Source organism: Strix aluco, chromosome 26, assembly GCF_031877795.1.
Source record: "Strix aluco isolate bStrAlu1 chromosome 26, bStrAlu1.hap1, whole genome shotgun sequence".
NCBI lineage: Eukaryota > Metazoa > Chordata > Aves > Strigiformes > Strigidae > Strix > Strix aluco.
In genome coordinates, this window is record NC_133956.1 from 4,925,271 (window position 1) to 4,944,392 (window position 19,122).

General features: G+C 58.6%; 1 protein-coding gene across 1 annotated transcript; it reads right to left on the reverse strand.

The window, feature by feature from the left end:
• Positions 1-11,558: 11,558 nt before the first annotated feature.
• Positions 11,559-19,021, reverse strand: TCEA3 (transcription elongation factor A3). The gene is made up of 14 exons (XM_074850964.1): positions 18,804-19,021; positions 17,058-17,120; positions 16,832-16,937; positions 16,307-16,475; positions 15,959-16,027; positions 15,651-15,719; positions 15,441-15,524; positions 15,066-15,143; positions 14,810-14,964; positions 14,339-14,400; positions 13,259-13,408; positions 12,516-12,662; positions 12,339-12,410; positions 11,559-12,203 (listed from the first exon to the last, which is right to left on the reverse strand). The coding sequence occupies exons 1-14, from the start codon at positions 18,870-18,872 to the stop codon at positions 12,195-12,197; spliced, it is 1,302 nt and encodes a 433-aa protein (XP_074707065.1). The 5' UTR covers positions 18,873-19,021; the 3' UTR covers positions 11,559-12,194.
• Between the last annotated feature and the right edge of the window lie 101 nt (positions 19,022-19,122).

Genomic DNA, 19,122 nt, shown 5'->3' on the forward strand with positions numbered 1-19,122 from the left:
TGAGCGGTGTCCTGGGGGGGTGATGCCACCAGTGTCCCCAGGATGTTCTCGGTGTCCCTGGGACATGAGGGAGACTGTCCCCTCACTGGGCTCAAGCTGGTGACGGTGCCAGCCTGCTCCGAGCCTCCTGCTCCCACCCAGGGCTGGGTGTACCGAGGGTCCTTACAAATACAGGGTGGGTGCATCAGCTGGTTCATCCTGTTTCCTTGAAAAATGCCTCCAAACCAATTATTTCATTTGAGGGGTTACTGAACCCTTTTCCTTCACCCAGGCTTTGCCTGGCCCCACAGCAGGGACATGGATGGAGCCAGCATATGGCTCACGGGCACCGCCAGCCTCCCTGAGCCGAGCTGGCAGCGAAGGACGCTGCACCATACCCCACCCCGGGGACTCAATCCCCACAGGAGCCTTTTTTTTTCTGATTGCTGCTTATTTAGGTATTTCCCCCCATCTTCGGTGCCGCCTTTGTCTGACAATGGAGCTTTGATTGGGAACTGGCAGCATCTCCTCGGATTTTGGGGAGCTGTGAGCCCAGGCTGTGTCCCCCCCCCTGTTGCTCTCGGAGGTGGCATCACTTGCTTTCCATCGGCTGCGTGTCGGAAGCATTAACAACCTGTGAGTCATCTTCTAAATGAACCATCTTGGGAAGGGGGGGATCTAGGGTGGGATGCTGCTCTGAGACAGAGCTGTGATGGAAAAATAAAGCTTTGAGCTGCTGGTGGAGGGAATTGATGTGAATGTGAGCCCTGGGCTCCCCGAAGGGGCTGGAGCTGGGTTTTCCTGGGCAGGGAGTAGGTGCCTTGAGGCTGGGACATGGGCACTGTGTGTCCTGGTGCCTATTGCTGGAGGGACAAGGGCCCCGTGTGCATGTGCCTGTGTGCAGACATACACGTTGCGCTACCAAGGGACAGGGAGGAGTTTTACAGCCAGGTTTCCTGTTTGTCCGTCTGTTTGTCAGTCTCCCACAGGTCTTGGATCAGGCGGTTTGCTGGCGCCTGTTGCTGTACCAGCATGAGAGGGGTTAGACCCAGGCCAGACCTGGGTTAGACCCCCTGTGCCACCTTTGACCACCCTGGTCATGGAGGGGGCAGTTTTCTTTCTCAGCATATAAAGTATTTCCCTTTCCTGCAGATTTTATCTTCCTGCCACAGCTCCTGGCTCAGGGGGGATGCTCCTGCCATGACCCGTGGTCCCCACAGCCGAGCCATCCACCGCTGAGCCGGTGCCGGAACGGGACAGGCGCGTGGGTGTTCAGCCCGTTGATTCACCTCCTCTGAGGGCTCCAGGGCCACCGGGGAGGAAGCGGGTGTTGCCTTTGATGTTGTGAATCCAGGTCAGCGCTAACCCAGCTGCAATCCTGCTGCTCTCTGACTGTGCCGAATCGCAGGGCGCAGCCCGGCTCCTCTCCCCCAACGCTGCTTCGGTGCCTCTTGCTCCGGGCTCAGAGCTCGGTTCTCCCCCCCACTTGTTCATGCTCCTCCAAATGTCCATGGGGTGAGGTGGTTTGGGGTTGGGAAAGGACAGGAAGCCTTCTCTCGGTGGAAAACTGGTGGAAAAGCACAGGAGGGTTTGGTTAAGGTTTGTGTTTGGGCTGAAGGATGGAGATTTGGGTGGCTCGGACCTGGAGGCATCAGCACCAGGAGCTGCAGAAGGAGCATCCAGCTCCGACCGGCACTTTGCTTTCACACCCGTCGGTCCCTGCAGGGCACCAAGATGTGAAGGTCAGGGAAGCAACGGCATCTGATTGAGCACTGGTGGTTTACAGGCTGTTTAATACATGTGATTAAGGCTCTTTTCTTGGCTAGCTGGGAGCCTGCTCACCATACCCAGCAAGTGCCTGGTCCGGGCAGGGTGGCTGTCTGGCTGTGGGGCAGCACAGGGACCAGCATATCCCCACTGCCATGTCCCGAAGTGATGCTCAGGTTTGTGGCAGGATCCTGCGAAGTTTTGAAAGGTGCTCAGTGGGTCCTGAAGGCAGGATTTGCTGCAGGGAATCAGGCTGTAGCATCCCTCACCTGCGTGGCTTCGGTCCTGGATGTCAGGAGTGACGATGGTCTGTTTAATGCTGGGACATTAAAAAATCCTGAAAAAATCAAGCTCAGTATTTTTCCTTGACACTTTGATTGAGCTCTGAAGGGCTCAGGAGTTAGGATAAGCTAAAGCCAGGCTGAACACAGGTTTGGCCAGAGCCCAAGCAAAGCCCTTTGGTCACCAGCCAGCCACCCGCTTTCCACCCAGCTCATCCCTGGCTTGTCCAAGCTGGGTTTCTGGCAGAAGAGCCGACAACATCACTTGTTGGTTGGGTGTTTTCTTTTGAAATATCCCCCTACTTCAGGAGGCATTTCAGCCCCAGGGCACCTCCACCAGCGCAGGCGCAGGGACCGCTGTGTACCCACACACATCTCCCCGATGGCTGCTGAGGACTGAAGGCATCTGCCTGTAGGTGCCAACCTTACCTGTGTCTTCAAATAAATTACTGCAGGTTGGGGCTTTGGAGGTGCCCAGCCTCTTCCTTGAGAACTCACGGAAAGCTCCGTGCCTACGGTGCTGGTCCCTCCAGCCCCACAGGGTGTCAAACACAGCCGTAAGGCAAGGGATTGCCCTATTTCTCATGGTGGTGGCACTTGTGCATCCTCCTTTCCCGGGCTCTGTGAATACGTGCAAGCGCCCGGTGAGGAGCAGGAGGCAAGAACCTGCCCTCAAAGCTTCAAAAAAGGTGAAGAACTTTCCCACCCTCACCGGACTGCTGCAGAGATGCGTGTCAGTGTTCATGGCGATGCCACCTCTGCCTCTGTGGCTTCCTCCTCCGGCCCTTTGCCAGCATTATGGATGTTGCTTTGCTTCAGTTTCCAGCCTGATAAAATCAGATGCCCGCTGCCATCTGTCCTGGCTTGTCCCAGTGGCCTCAGGAGAGCACCTGGGGAGGGCAGCACCTCCTCCATCCAAAGGGACACAGATGGTGGCTGCCCAATGCCATATTTTTCTAAGACAGCCACCTGCTTCCCTCACCACTGCCGGGAGCGATGCCGAGCCGTGGGGCAGAGCCGCTGCTGGTGTTCCCAGTCCATCAGCCAGCACTGGTAACCTCCAGAGACTGGGGGGGATGGCACAGCTCTTCTGTGGTCATGCTGTTATCTGGGGAAAAGCGAGCGATGTCAGGGAAAGGAGTGGGAATGCCAGCGAGGGCTGGGCTGGGGGATCCTTGGAGGGTGCTGGCACCCCTGTTTTGGTCTATACTAGCAGAGAGGAGATACCCAGACACATCCAAGCTGGGGTGGCTTAAACTATGAGTTGAATCCTATCAGTGACGGGTCTTGGAGGAAATCCCTGGAGCGGTGAGAGCCTGGCATGCAAGCACCACCGAGGCTCCAGCAGGATGCTGGGCACCCCTGAACGGGTGTTTTGGCTGTCCCGAGGGTGGACTGCCAGCACCGCGGTGCCAGTCTGGGGCTGGGCAAGGGCAGGGAGGAGAGAAAGGCTGGAGGAAGAGGAGCAGTGCCAGCAAAGGCTGCTGCGTTGCCTCTTAGTGCTTCTCCCAGCTTCAAAGGCAGGTTCCCCTCCTCCAGCCTCTCCAGCCTGCAAAACCTGAGACAGCTGATCACAGAAAGTGATTTCTCTCCCCCTTTTCCTTCTTCTCCTGAAAGGCACAAAAAATCTCCCCCTGCATCTTGCAGGTGTGCAGGCTCTTCCTCCCTCTCTCTCCCACTCTTCCTCCCCAACACCACCACAGCCTGGCACGAAGCTGGGGACAGACTCAGCTCCGGGCCACCTGCCTGGGCCCTCTGGCCACGTCCCTGTCCCCTTCCCACAGGCTGCAGCTTTGGGAAGGCATTTTCAGGGAAGATTTCTTCTCTGATGTTTGGGGTTGCTTTTTTCTGGACAACTCTTTTAGGGCTGCAAACCTGCAGGTCTCAGCTGACCTGTCCCCCGGGAGCAGTTGGCCAGCCCAGCCTGTGGTTAAATAAAGAAGAGTAATAAGGAAAAATTGAAAGCAGTGGTTTAATGATTGGAACGGCTCTTCTTCCATATCTATCTGTCTGCCTATCTAAATATAGACATATTTTCTAAACACAAAATGCCAGCATCCCCGCTCAGAGCCAGGTGAAGCGGCTGAGAGCCAAACACAAGTATTTAAAAGCAATATTAAATGACCGATGCCTAACAAAACCCTTGGGCTGAAGGAAGCGCTCTGCTGACAGGAGATGTTTATTTACAGGGGAGAGGAAAGGAGGGTGGAAACAGACTTTTTCCCCCTCCCAAGGTTTTGGCTGCAGCAGTTTTTGGGGGAGGAGGGTGTGTTTGATGTGTAAATCCCTTCTCGCTCCCCAGCTCAGCAAAGGTAGAGCCATGCTGGGAAGCAGCTCTGGCTCATGGAACGTTCACTTCGCTGAAATGCTGTTGATTTAAGGGATTTTTTTCTTAATTGTTTGGGTTTTTAACTTGTCCTTCCTATGCAAACGTGGCTGCGCATCTCCCATGGCACAGCAGAGGGCAAAGCTCTGTTAAGGGTGGCTGTGGTCCCCCGGAGCTGGGGACCCTCCTGTCCCCATCGAGGCAGCAACATGCGCGTGTCCATACGGGTGCGGCGGGAGCCGCGATGCTGCCGTGGGTGAAAGGAGGCAGCATCTGCCCGTAACCACCTCCAGGGTGTTGCTCCAACCCGATTCCCAACCCCAGGATGGATTTTTCCCACCTGATGGCAAGACCCATCCTTCTCCCTCCCACAAAGAGTTATTGGGGGGGAGAAAAACATTAATAATCACGCTCTGTTAATGACTTGAAGCGTTCCCAGGCTAATGTTCCCGTTTCCCTGCTAAGTGAGCCTCTCTCCTTGTCCACCCGACAGCAAACACTAAACCCCCTCCTCCCCGTGGCCTTGAGACTGGAGCTGTGGGTGGATGGCAAGGGGACTTTTTACTTTTTTTCCTTGCTGTAGCCAAGATATCTTATGAGTGAAGCAATTTTTCCTCTCGCCTTGTGCTTCTGCCGTCCTCCGTATCCAAGCGCGGCCGGGATCCTCGGAGGGCCTGGATGACTCACCGCGGCAGCAGTGTAAGGGCATTAGCACATGATTCCTCCCGGGGCTCTGCATCTCCCATCACCAGGAGTTTTATATTCAGAGCAGCTCTCCTGCCCCAGGGAAATATCACATTTACCTGCAAAATGGCTGGGCACGTCCTCTTGATGGAGGGGACAGCTCGTGATGGAGATGGGTGCTGGAGCAGGGCAGGCGATGCGCCAAGGGATGCACGTACACACGCAGCCTCGCCGATGCCCACGTTGGCAGTGTGACACGCGTGTCCCCAACGCAAAGTTGTCACCCTCACGCCGAGTTACTGCTGCAGAGCTGAAGCGGGTCCCTCCCCAGCGCGGCCGAAGGCAGCTCAGTCACCCCTTTAGCCACAATCCCAGCGCGGCGGGGGTCGCAGTTAACTCCCTAATTGCACGCCCTGCGTGGCCAGGCTGCTTTGCAGAGAGCAGTTAATTAGCATTTGCTTCCCTGATGGTTGCTGACCCTGCCAGACTTGGGAGTAAATTGGCTGCTGTGGGTAATGGGTCTGCTAAGAGCGGCTGGCAGTGGTGGCACAGCTCCTGGGTAATCATTTCGTTACAGGACGAGCTATTTATATTTTCACTTTGGAAAGACAAGGCGGCTTGTTGGAAGAATGTGGCCTTTGGTGCCAGCTGCTCTCGGCTTTCGGGCTTGCAGGGATCTTGGAAAAAGGAGGCGCAGACATGGCTGGGGTGAACCAGAAGCTTGGGCACATCCCCAACCTGCCATCCGGGGGCATTTCTTTTCTCAAGGAAATCATCAGCCAGGGGCTGCGTGTGGCTGGGAGATGCTGTGGAGGGTGCAAAGTGGGTGGAAAGATAATTTGGAGATGTTGCAGCCAAACAAATTGGGGTTAGAAAACGTGCAAATATCATTTCTCTTCCACAGTGCAAATCCTGCCCGACCCATGCAGTGGGATGCAGAGCACCAGGGCGTGGGGATGAGCCTTGAACACCCAGCTGAGCTCCCCAGCCCCTTCTTTCCCACCACCCTCCCACCCTGGGTGCTCTGCCTTCACCCGAACCTGGCCTAAACTTGCTAATCCAGAGAGCAAACCGCCCCTGCTCACCAGCTCTTTCCTCAAGCTGTGTGGCACTTCATTATATCACTCAAGATTAATCTGCCGCTCCTAATTGCCGAGTGCCCGAGAGCTCCTGGCAGGGAGAAAAATAAGTGTCAGACGAAAAAGTCAATGTGGTATTTTTTTTTCTCCATAATATTTAGGTCGACTTACTGATGTGGGAAGCACGGGGATGGGAATTCATGTGGTCTGGGGGAGTGGGAGGTAGTTTTATAACCATTTCTTGGGGTGTTTCCCCTGGCATCTCCTCCATCCTGGCCCTGAGAGGGAAGAGCATGCACTACTCCAGTTGAATGACGAGAAAGACTGGTTTTTGTGGGTTGGGTTTTTTTGCTTTTAATGGGAGATCTTTGCTCAGTTCTTCCTCTTCTGCTTGTTCAGCTAATGCAGGAAAAAAGGTCTCTGCCAAGTGCTGTGATTTTAGGAAGGCTGAGATCAAAGTGCTCTGCAGACTCAGCAAACCTCTTCATCCAGGAAACAAAAAGGCATGGGTTTTTCTTTAGGAAAAGTATTTTCTGCAGTTTTCCATGCAACACATTCCGTTTTAAAAGCAAAGGTTTGGGCTCGTTTGATGCATTTAATCATCAAAAAGCCTGGGGGGAGGTTGGGGGATGATTTAGGACACTGCGGGATTGCACCCCTACAACTCAGTGGACCATTTCCCTCCCATGGATTGCAAACACTGCAGGTGACAAACTGATATTTTCCTCTTGTTTTGCAGGAAAAAAACCCCAAATACCCAGTCAGGCTAAATCCATGGCTTTGCTCCGAGTATTTTGGCTTGGCCTGGGAAGGGGAAGAGCTGGGCTGGGCCACAGGGCTGGCTTGGGCAATCACCGTATTGTTTTCAGAGCTGCTCCGAAGCAGCTGATTCACCAACACAGAACAATGAAGGAGAAAGGAAATTGCTCAGTTTGCATCCTAGCCTGGAGCTGGAGCCAGGACTGACACTCAGCAATTTTTTTTCCCCCCTATTTTAGTGCTGTTTGTGTGTTATTCAGCACCTGGGGTGTCCTGCTGTGACTGCCCCATATGCCCCTGCCCAGCTCCTCCAGATATTTAGGAACCCACCACACCTCCGCATCCTCTGACAGCCGGTACCCATTGGGTCCAGCCCCAAATCCCCGCACACTCCATCTTCCCACGCCCCTTGTGCTCAGGAGAACCAGAGCTTTGGGGTTTAATTAAAACAAAAAGCTGAAAAAAAAAGCCCATCAGCAGAGCAGCTGAGTGCTTCACTCGAAGGTGATGCAGCAGACATGGGCCCCCTAAAAAATTTAGGGCCTCTACAGCTCTTGCTTTCATCCAGCACCAAGTCTCAGCTGGAGCCGGGTCTGCTCAGCTTTGGGGGTATCGAGCAACCCCGTTGGGATTTGGGGAACCATTGTTGGTGTCCCTGAGCTCAGCAATGCTCTGATGCATCCCTGTATTGGGGGGCACAGCAGGTGCCTTTCCCGACTCACTGGGGCACGGGGAATTTTCTGGTCTCCCCCCTCCCTGCTCAGCACCCTCAGTATCATTCCTCCCCCCTCGAACAACTCAAGTGCTGCATTTTCCTGCTTTTTAAAGAAAATTAGTTCAGGGGCTGGCCCATTCCCCTGTCCCCCACACCAGGCACCGTCCCTGCCATGCTGAGCATCGCCTTGGGGACGTCACTCGGAGGCGGGAGCGATGTGGCCAGCGGAGCCGCGGCGGTTTTCCCAGGAGAGCTGAATCCTGTCTACTGACAACAGCAAAGCGGGTCATGCCGAGAGCCCACGCCTGTCAGGCAGATAAATATTGCATGTGGTTTTTGAGGTCTGGGGAGGCAGCGAGCGCCTGTGCCTGGTGGATAATTACCTATTGATTGCTCAGCTTGCAAAGTGAGCACCTCCGCACGGGGATGGGCAGTGGGGAATCTGCCCAGCCCTGCCAAAGAGCTGGGATATTAGCACCAAGTGAGGAACTGGAGGTGTGGAAATAACATCTGTGAGTCCTTCTGGCTACAGGAGGGGGGGTATTCCCTTAGGAGGGGAAGGGCCATCCCTGCAAACAGAGGCTCGGGGGGGTTGGGGTCTGTTCATCCTGTGCACCTCCCGGCTGCCGATGCTGTCTCAGGTTTCCCCTCTGCCCTTGCAGGGTGCTTTGGCACATTGCTCTGATTTTTGAAGGCAAATCCTTTCTTTGGGCACGCCTTCAGCTCATCCCCCTGAGCCTGGAGCAAGTGGAGGGTCAGTTCAATCCATTTAATGCACATTTTCTTCCCCCATCGCAAATTCAAGCAGCCCTGAAGTGAAGGAGAAGGAAGCAGGATTAAAGCTGGGTGCGTGGCCAGCTCCCACGCCGCTGGGGCAAGGAGTAAGGTTGTCACTGGGACAGGCTGCTCTGCCCCGGTGCCGGTGACCGGAGAGGACAATCCCCACGGCTCTGCCGCGGGAAGAGCAGGCAGAGCTCCTGACCTTTAAGGAGAGGGAAAACAAAACAGCTGATGAAGCTGTGGATAAATATCACTCGGGTTCCCAGCCTCCGCGAGGCATGCGAGCCGGCGGGGTGGCTCGGGGACGTCAGGACCTGCTGGTTAATTGTGGGGCAGCTCTAATGAGGATCAGACTCCTGGCAAACGCAGCTCTTTGGGTGCAGCCTTGAGCCGAGGGCTCTGCCATGTCCAGGGCTCATCTGCAAGCTCTGATGGTGCAGGGTGAGCCCAGCACCCCACGCTCAGCACTGCATTGGATGCCCCAGCCCAGGGCTTGGTGAGACGTCGGTGTGAGCCCCACTGTCCCCCAATTCCTCGTCCCAGAACTGAAAACGTGGCAGTGCCGGGCTTTGCTGGCAAGGGACGTGCGCTCAGGCGTCCTGACATGCACTCGAATGCGATGCCACAGCCCAAGGCATGCACAGGATTAGGCTCAATTGACAGATCCAGTGATGCTCCCGTAGGTCAGAAGTAGCCCCCAAGACGCTGTCACCCTCCTGGGGGGCCATGCAGCCACGGAAGAGCCCCAGAGAGGGTCTGGAGGGGCCTAATCCCTCCTCAGTGCTGATGCCCAGGGTGGGGGGAGCACAGGGACCTGCACGGAAGAGTAAAGGCCAGCTCCAGAACTGCATTAAGTTGGTTTGATTCCACCACAATTCACCACCAGCCACTCCATCCCCTTTCCAAGAAGCCCAGGTGCTTGTCAAGCCCTCACTGAGGGTCTCCCCCCGCCAGGACCAGCCCTGATGGTGGGGGGGGGGGTCAGGACCCACCACCTCTCACTCCATCCCTGTGGGCAGGGACCCACCACCGTACTTTGGGGGCCAGCAACCAGGGCCAGGGGGGTTAGTGAGACATTGAGCGAGAAGATGGGGAAATGGGGTTGCCAAGGAAACCACCGAACAGCAAAGCGCTGATTTTTTTTTGTCAAGACTGGAAAAAATGCGGGGGAGAAGGGCAGCAGCGAAGCCCCGCGTCGCGGGCGAGTCTGGGGGCTGGGGTGTGGAGGGGTTGAACCTTGGGCAAGCCGGGACTGCAAAGCAAAACGTGGATGCTCAGGTGTCTGTGTGCCAGATTCTGCACGTGCAGGACAAAGTGTCCCCTGGGGGTGGCTCAGGGGGGTGGCTGTGGGGAAGGGATGGGGTCTGGTGGCACCGTGGTGGCTGGGGAGACCTGGCTGGGGAGGGGCACACCCTGGGGTTGTTTAAAGCATTGCAGGTTATAGGTTGAAAATACCCCCTCCATCACATCGAGGGTTTAGCGTCTGGTGCAGGGCAAGGCAGGGACAGGCAGGAAGAGGCACCAGCTTCTGCTGAAGCTTCAGAGCATCCAAAACTTGGAGCCCTGCAGGTGGGAGCAACGCAACCCCTAGCAGGGACCGTACAGGCTTCTCCATCACTGCAAGGTCACGAACAGCCCCAGGTAGAGCTGGGCCACCTCCTCCTAAGAGCTCAGCTCAGCCAGGGCTGTGCCAGAGCCCCAGAGCTCTTGAGGGCTCTTGTCTGAGCCTCCCTGCCTGCAGGGGCTGTGCAGGGGAGGGAACCAGCATTAGCATTTGCTGTTTGAAGCCATGGCTACACTTCTCAAGCACTGATGAAAAATCAGATTTGAAGTGCCCACTTCCCCCAAAGTTCAAGAGAGATCTCCTGGGCTGAGTGCTGGCAAGACAGGCAGCTGCCGGGTTTCTTGCCTGCACTTACTCCTCGACAGGCTGGGGGATGCAGAGGGGAGGAGGGGACCATCATCTGAGGAGGAGAGAGGGGAAAGCCCCAAGGACATGGCACCTCTGGGGCTGATGGCTGGGGAGGAGACAGCGGGATCTCCCATGGGGGGCTCAGCCAGACCCTGAATGCCATCAGCCATCCCAGTTTGAGGACTGGAAATTTGGGAACTGGGTTTTTGTAACACACACGTGTGTTTGTGTGCTCCCCGTGGAGTGGGGTGAAGGCTCAGCCCTGGGGACTGTCCCCAAGAGCCACCCAGAGCCCACGTAAGCCCCTGAAAACAGCTGGATGCCAGAGAGCCCCTCGCTGTCCCCTGCCCCGGTGACACCCACCCACTGTGCCGCAGGGGCTGGATCCTGGGGACAGCGTGGGAGCCCCGGTCCTGAACGCTGCTGGCACGGTCCTCTCGGTCCTGCCCTCCCCTTGCCACACAAGGTCACGCTGATGTTTTATTCATCCCCCACAATCCACTATATTCCTTAATTGCAGCCAATAATTGCCTTGGAGGCTTATTCATGACTTTGGCCTGCTAACGAGCACCGCAGCCCCAGGTGCCCTCTCAGGGGGCTCAGGGGTGTCTGACCCTTCCCTGGGCTGCCAGGACCCCCAGAGACTGGAGGGTTAGCACCCAAATCTGGGTGCAAACTGCCTTGAGCTCTTCCTGGGGGAAAAAATTCACACCTCAGCCCAAGATTAAAAGATAATCAGTTAATTTGACAGCTCCACTGTCTCCTCCACTCCTGCCTGTCAGCTCAGGCAGGCACAGGAGCAGCACCCTCATCCCCTGACCACGGACACCCACGGTCACCACGACCTTACCTGCGTCCCTGTCACGTCTCGCTGCCTCCAAACGGAGCCACTGGGAGAGGCTGGTGGTGGCGAGGGACGAGCTTGGTGCCACGAGGCTCCATCCCACACCTCCTGTAGCCAAAGGTGCATCTCCTGGCCGGTCCCTGATGCCCTTTTTCCTGGAAAACCCTCCTGGCTGTCAGTGGAGGTGCTGCCCTGACATGGACCAGCCTTCAGCACCCAGACCCAGCCAGGGAACCACTCTGGCCTTAATTAAAGGTCTTTAATCACCAGGCAGCTGATGGATGAGCATCAAGCACCATTACATCTCCAAACTGGGGGCTGGTGGATTCAAGATATGTGTTGGAGCTGGCCGGGGGCTCTAGGAGGACCACGAGGCTCGAGCCAGGGGGGAAAGGTCCTAAACCTCCTTCAGAAAGCAGTCTGTGCCACAGGGACAGTTCACACCTTTATTGCTCTAGCTGGAGGGTTTTTCCCCACTCCTCTCCCCGCCACCTCTTCTTCTTTCCTGGGGACGCCATGCCCTCAAGCCAGGATGGATGGTCCATGTGTCACAGACTGGAGGGACACAGTGGCATCCCACCGGCATCTGGACACCCTGCAACCTCCCTCCGTGTCCTCCCACTGTGTGCACTTAGGTGAGGAAAAATGCGTTTGGGTTAAAACCTGGCCCTTTCCCACCCCTGGCCCTCAGGACAGCCTCATGTCCGCAGGGCAATGTCCCTCCTGCCCCCAAATCATCCAAGTCCAGGTTTCCCCCAGGGAAGGGCAAGCTGCCCCGGTCAGACCAGTCTCCCTTTCCAGTCTGTTCCCAGTGGGCTCCCAGCAAAGGGCAGGTATTTACAGGGAGGAACTCCTTGAATTCACCAGGGTCTTCTCAAGCAAACCTGCCTGTTGCCGGAGCCCGGCTCCCCGGGATGTTCAAGGGAGCCCAGTGCCAGGAAACAGGGAGTCAGGGTGCAGGGACTGGTGCTGCCCCATCACCCTCCCTCCCCACCCCAGCTGCCCGATGTGGCCGTCACAGCATCCCGTCTCGCACCGCGTTCCCTCCAGCCCCATCGCCGGGTGCCATCAGCAGAACTGCAGGAGAAGCAGAGCCCAGGGTGGGCAGTGAACCCTCACCCAGCCCCCCTGGCACCATTTCAGGGGGCTCTGCCACCCCCCCAGGGCCAGGGAAGGCTTGAGGAGCCTGGAGACCCCCAGCTGGGCACAGACCTTCCAGCGGTTCCCGCATTCATTGCACAGCACAAATGTCGTCATGGGCTCGTCAGCGCTGCGCGTCTGCACCTGGGATGGAGCGGGCGGCCGGGTCAGCGGAGACCCCTCCAGCATCCCCCAAACTGGGCTCTGCTGGGGATAGGGGGAAGCCCCAGGGGGTTTTTGGGGGCTGACCTGGTTGTACGTGCAGTTCTTCTTCTTGCACTTGCCGCACTGGAAGAGGTCGGTGACGGTGCCGCCCGTCTTGGCCATCTGGTGCTCCCGGATGGCCTCCTGGGTCATGGCGTTCCTCAGCTCCTTCAGCTCATCGCTGGCCATCTCCTGCCACCAGCACCGGCATGGCAGGGTCAGCCGTGGTCCAAGCCGGCACAGGGTGCAAGCCACCGCAGTCCATCCCCCTCCCCATCCTCTCCAGAACCAGGACTGATCCTGTTCTCTGGGCTTGCTGGAGAGCTGAGGCTCTTCCAGATGAAAAAATCCCGCCATCCTCAAATCGAAATTGCTGCCTGCAGGACCTGGCTCCCTGCGGATGGAGCTGGGCTCCCAGGATCTCCCCTGATCTGGGGACTTGGGTTGAGGAGGAGGAGGAATGTGGACCCTCAAGCTTGACTCCTGGCAGTGTGATAGCCCACACCCAGCTCCATGATGGGCTGGGGGGCTGCAGGGTCCTGGGGGAAGCAAGCAGTGTCCCCTGCTTTGTCCCTGTCCCTGATGCTCCCCATGGCCCAGCCAGCACCAGGGTGGGACTGGGAGATACTGGGACAAGCCCAATGTGGACCCCACCAAGCCAAGACCCAGCCAGCCCTTGGGCACCAACACAGCCTCCAAGAGCAGAGGCTGGGGGAGTCTCACACCACCACCCCCCCCCCCAGAGGCAGCATGGACATGGTCCCTGTGCCCCCCACCCCGCCGCCCACCTCAGCGGTCATGCGGGCGATGAGGCTGGGCAGGATGGCCCCGCACAGCACGTTCCTCCGCAGACTGGGGTTCTTGGGGTCCTTCAGGTTGCTGATCCTGCTCCTCACCCGGTTGCGATACTTCATGTCCGTGCTCTTCAGTTCCTGGAAGATATGTGGGGTCTGTCAAGGAATCAAAGGGGCAAAGTGGGGGGATGGCAGCACTGTGGGCACCCGCTGCTGCTCTGGGCTCAGTGGTGCTGATTGTCACCAGGGCCAGTGGCCATGTACATGTGGAGGTGGCCGATCTCAACAGGGTTTTGTTCCCTTGGGGACCACGTGTGGGGGAGTCTCTCCCTCCTTGGGTTCCATAGGATGAACCACAGCTTGGGATATGGGGAGGAAAAGAATTTTTTGCATTTTCCTGCTTTGACACCCAAAGGCTGTCAGGGCACAGGGACTGTCACCAAGCCACATTCAAGGCACAAAGGACTCGGCCCACTCTCTTCCTCCCAGGCTGGCCCAAAAGCTGCTGGCTGCCTGCAGGGATGCGGGCAGACAGGCTGAGGTGGCAGCTTTGGGGTCCCATGAGGCCCCAGGCACACACGGCCAGAGTTTGGGATGCACCAAAAATTAAAGCGTACCCAGGAGGAGGAACCACCTTGGGGCTGGTGCCGGTCTTGGGGGGCTGCCAGGAGACCCCAAGCCTTGAGCTGGGGGTGAACAGAAGTGGCTCCTTCCCTGCCAGCATGGCACAGCCCAGGCACTGCGATGGAGCTGGGCTAGCAAGAGACACGGGCACCCACAGCAGGGTCAAAAAAGAGACCTTGGCTGGGTTTGGGTTTTATTTCTCCAGGGATGAAGGCAGGTCCCTGAGCAAGGGGTCTGGGGGGGGACACACAAACCCCCGGAATAAAGCAGATGCCCAAGGGATGCTCTGCTCAGCATCAGCATCGGCCTCTAACCGAGCTCTGGGCTCCCTCTGCAGGCAACGGGGACAGCAGAGCCCGTCACCCTCTGTCCTTGTCCCCACCACCAGTCTTAAACCGACGTGTGTGTCCCCGAGCAGATGGAGCCTGGGGAACCCCACCCCCCCCAAAGGATATGGTCTTCAATCTCCGATGCCATCTTCTCGCAGTTGACACCGAATTCCTTGTAGTCATCTAAAGGGCAGAGAGGCCAGGGGGTGACTTTCAGGGGTGAAACCAGCCATGTCTCACCATGCACCAAGAAACCCCGAAAAAAAAAATCTCACCTCTCCCCCTCAATTTGTCCCAGGCACCCGATCTCTAAAAAAACTAATTTTACCCATCTTGAACCTTACAAAAAACCCATCCCTGCATCTCATCAGAGACCCCACCAAGCTCCTTTTCTTTCGTTTTGGGGCTGAACACTGAGCTATGAGCTACAGCTCCAGTTTATTTGCAAGTCCAGGGTGAGTTTGCTGTCACAGGGCTGGGGGTGCCCCAGGACACAGAGCCTTGCTTGTTATTGTAGGGTTGCTTCTATTAGGGCTATCCCATAGGAAAAACAACCCCGTTGGGGCTCCAGCACCCCCCCAGACTCACTCACCATCCATGCGGAGGGCAGCTGTCAGCATCTCGATGCACTTGTCCCGCACCGAGTCCCCCGTGAGATAGCAGGGGGCCAGGAGGCAGGGGCTGGGCGAGAAGGTTGGGGTGGTGGGGGTCCGCGGCGTCTCCGGTTTGGCCTTGCTGCTGTTGGCTCTGCAGGGGCACACGGGGAGGACAGGTGGGCGCCAGGGTCCTGGCACAGCCCCGAGGGACCTGCCAGGGGGTCCCGTGGCAGTGGGATGGGTCCCTCTTACCTTTCCTCTTTGCTGTCGCTGGAGTTTCTCCGGGAGCCGGTGGGAGCTGACGAGGGGCTGGTGCCCACAGAGGCTCTCCTGGGGGTGGCATGAGGGGGACAGCGGGGATGACACAGAGGTGGGGCAGGTAGGACAGGGGGCAGGGGCTGGGGGCAGGACCTCAGACACCAGCACGTCAATGGGAGTGCTCAGAAGGCAACAGGAATCTCCCCGGGGGGGAGGATTTGCTCCTCATGGGGAATGTCCCAGTGCCTGTGGCAGGATCAGGGCTGCCAGGCATCTCTACCTGCCCCAGCCGTGGGTCCCGTGGTCCGAGCATCCCCAAAGGGGATCCCCAAAACATCCCCAGGCTGCCCAGGGATGGCCCCTCCTTACCTCTCCCCTGACGGTCTCTTCTGCGGGGAGGAAGAGGAGGAGACGGCCAAGGTGGTGGAAGACTTCGAGTCGGCAGAGTCTCTCCTGGCAGGACGAGCCCCATGTCAGGGGGCGGCGATAGGGACCAGGGGTGGGTCCAGACCCCTGACTGCAGCCCAGTGAGGGGCTGGGGCCCCACCTCTCCCATCCCCACCCAGCCCCGGCACTCACCTCTCTTTCTTGCCATCCAGAGGTGACTTCTTCGAGGATGCCGTGGGGCTCCGGCTGTCGCTGGACTCTCTTCACCGCAGAAGCCCAAAGGAAGGGAGAGATGCTCTCAGTGAGCCTGGCCCCAGCATCCCCCGCTGTGATCTGGTGAGCTGGATCCTGCCTGCCCATCTGCACACCCCATCCCCAGCCAAGTCACCCCAAAGCCTCACCAGCCCCCAGGCTGCCAGCAAAGCCTCCCCCAGGCTGGCAGTGCCCGGCAGAGCCCGGCAGAGCCCGGCACGAGGGTCGCTGTGCCCTTCGGCAGGTACCTCTCCGGGATGGAGTCGGCAGGGTGGCCCCGGGGAGTGGTGACACGAGAGCTGGACTTGCTGGGCTTCCTAGGGACATAGAGAGAGAGTGGGGCAGGGTCAGACGAGCACTGTCCAAACAGCCCTTGCCCCGGGGAATAAATAGCCCTAGAGAAGGGAAAAGGAAAAAATTGCCATTTCTCCCTTCTCTGAAAGCTGCCCTGGCTGCAGGCAGCTGCCCTTCGGTTCTCCAGCAGTGCTGCCAGTACCCGTGGACAGGCAGAGATGGATAAACCAAATAACTCATAACCATCACCGATGCCTTGGCCACACAACTGGTGCCCCCCAACAGCAGGCAGGAGCCCCCACCTCTCCTTGTGCTTCTCCCTGTGTTTCTCCGCCGGGCTCTTGGGGTGCTTCACCCCTTCATTGGGGCAGTTGGAAAAATCCAGCCCCTTCTCCTTCTTCTCCTTCTCCCCATCCGTATCCTTCTCCTTCTTCCCATCCACGTCCTTCTCCTTTTTTGGGGTGGTGGACTCTGGGGGACAGATTTGGATGTCACAGACATGGCCCAAACCACCACAGCGCACATGGGGAGCTGCATCCTGGGGTGGGGGGATGGCTGGGGGGATGCTCAGCCCTTGGCGGGGGCACACACTCATTTACACTGCTCCATCCCAGACCAAAAACGAGCCCTTGGAAAATCCAACAAGTCCATGCACCACCTGGCAGGGCTGGGTAACGGCGGCTGTGACACACAGGAGCCTGCCCGTCCCAGCTCGGCACTGATCCCACCGTGACCTCCCCAGAGAGCATCAGGGGTTTGGGGGGCCGTGATGGCCCGGGGAGGGTTGGGGCTCAGGAGGGTTCCTGCCTCTCCCCAGCATCGCTCACCCAGCAGCCGCTTCCAGTTCTTGATGAGGATTTTGGCCGATGTCACCACCTCTTCATCCGAGCAGTGTTTCCGCACCGAGTTGACGGCCACCCCGATTCGCGTGGTCTGGGGACGCACGGCAGGGACGTGGCCTTAGGGAGGTGCCAGCTGGCATGGGGAGGGGACAAGACGAGCCAGACCATGGGGTGTCCCCCCACCAGCTGCCCCCCACCCAGACCCCCTCACCTGGAGCAGCTGGATGGTCATGGTGTAGCCGGTGAGGGACTTGAGCAGATCCAGTGCCCCTTCCTAGAGCAGGGAGAGGCCATGGGGGCCCTTGAGGAGCCAGAGAGAAATGGGGGGGCTGTGCAAGGCAGCCCGTGTCCCCCCTTTCCTCTTGCTGGCACCAGGCAGTGCAGGGGAGGGCACCCCAAGGGGACACAAAGCAGCCCTGGGCTGGTCCCCGGGGAACACCTGACGCTCCGCAGCGATGCACTCATAGAAAATTCCCAAACCCAAATCCTGCCAAATCATCCCACCGCGGGGTCACGTCTCCCAGCTGGGAAGCAGGAGCTTCCCCTTAAAAGGGGAAAACCCCTTTGTAACAAAACCCTAGGCTGCTGGGAGCTGGGGACGACTGAGGGACACTTGAGTGTCCCCACACAGGGGTGCGAGGGGCCGTGGGACACACACCCTGGGGTTTCAGCCTGATCCCCAGACACACAGTGGCTGCAGGGCTAAACATAGCCCCGGCACGGTGCCCTCCTCCTTATCCTCCTCCTCTGAGGTATTTTTAGAGCCCCAGGAGCAGACCCCAGCTCACAGGTAATCCCCCCCCCCCGAGAGGGGACAGCCCTGTGTCAGGCTGGACCCACCCATCCCACCATGAGGAGCTGGATCAGGCCCTCCCAATACGATGGGTGCAGGGGACATCCCACGCTGAGGCCAGACCCTGCCTCTGTCCCCCTCCCCGAAGCACAAGCATGGGGGTGTGGGGCAGGAGGGGTGAGCAGGATCAGTCCCTTGACCCCGGGGTAATTCCCGCTGGGGAGCAGAGCCCCTGTAGCTCCCAGGGGGTCTGATTCGGTTCCAAGTGTTGGCATTCCAAAACCCCACCAGATCTCGGGGGATGGCAGTGCTGCTCCCCCTCCACTTGGGAGCCTGCACCTTGTCGGGGCAAAGGCCGGTGGAAACCGTCAAATATTAACTTTAAGGGCCGGGCTCAGCTCTGCTCACCCAGGCGTAACCGGATCACCAGGATCCCTGGATGGATCCTCACCTGGCACAAAGGGTGGCAGGGCCAGATCCTGGCTCCCCCCTGGCATGCCATCGCCAAAGCCACCCGGGAGCCATCACTCGGCCCCCTCCCCTCCTTTCGCACACTTGCACACGCTCGTGCAACAGGCAGGGCTGGGGCTGGGGGGGTGGGTCGTGCCCCCCCCCAGCCTGGTCCCCAACAAGGAGTTTTCCCTTGCACGGGGCTGAGCCCGCAGCACCGGCCCCAGCCCCGATCGGGTGTTGGTGGCCGGGCTGGTGGCCAAGCACCTGTCGCCCACGTTTGCCCACGGTCCTGCGCTGCTGAGGGGTGCCCAGAGCTGCCACCCCTGGGACAGACCCCCCCTTGCCCCCAGATCCCAACAGCCAGGAGCAATGGGGTGCAGGACAGCCCCGAATTGGAAACAAAATAAAATACCCCTGGGCGCTGGCTCTGACGTCACGAGGCTGGGCTGGGGCGGCACAGGCAGCACCCCAGGGTGCTGGTGGCGCTTGTGGGTGCTCAGCACCCCCAGAACCCGCTCAGCCCCTCCAGGACCACGAGCAACAGGAAAGGGGTGTGAAGAACAAACCCCCCCTTTTCCCTCCCTCCCCTGTCCCGAGCCACGCTGCCACCGCCCAAACACGCAAGCACACGCGTGTAAATATGCACACGCATGTAAAAATGCACACGTGTGCAAATTTGCACACCCGCTCCGAGGGGCTCAGCCGCCTTACCGTGCTCTTCCTGGCCACCATCTTATCCAATTTCTTGGCAATGCGGACCAGCTCCTCAGCGGGCCCCATGCCGGCGGCTCGCGGCTTGCCGGGCTTCGGCCGCCGCTGGAGCAAAACCGAGGCTGCAGCAGTTGGCAGAGCTCGGTGCTGCCGGCATGGGGGTGCAGGCAGGGGTGGGAGGGCAGCCGGGTGCGAAGCAGCGGCCGGGCTGGGAAGGAGCAGAGAGGGGAGAAAAAAGGGGGAAAAGAAAGGGAAGGGAAGGGAGAGAAAGCAGAAAGGAGGTGGGGCTGTCCCGGCCAGTTATAAACTCCTGCCAGGC

Bases quoted from the DNA above. Each gene is read 5' to 3' on its own strand.
- TCEA3 (XM_074850964.1), bottom strand. From the start codon at position 18,872: ATGGGGCCCGCTGAGGAGCTGGTCCGCATTGCCAAGAAATTGGATAAG. The intron at 15,144-15,440 runs GTAAGGAGGGGC...TGCCACCCCCAG, and splicing joins AAGAGACCGTCAGGGGAGAG to GAGAGCCTCTGTGGGCACCA. The intron at 12,411-12,515 runs GTCAGCCCCCAA...GCTCCATCCCAG, and splicing joins AGAACTGCACGTACAACCAG to GTGCAGACGCGCAGCGCTGA.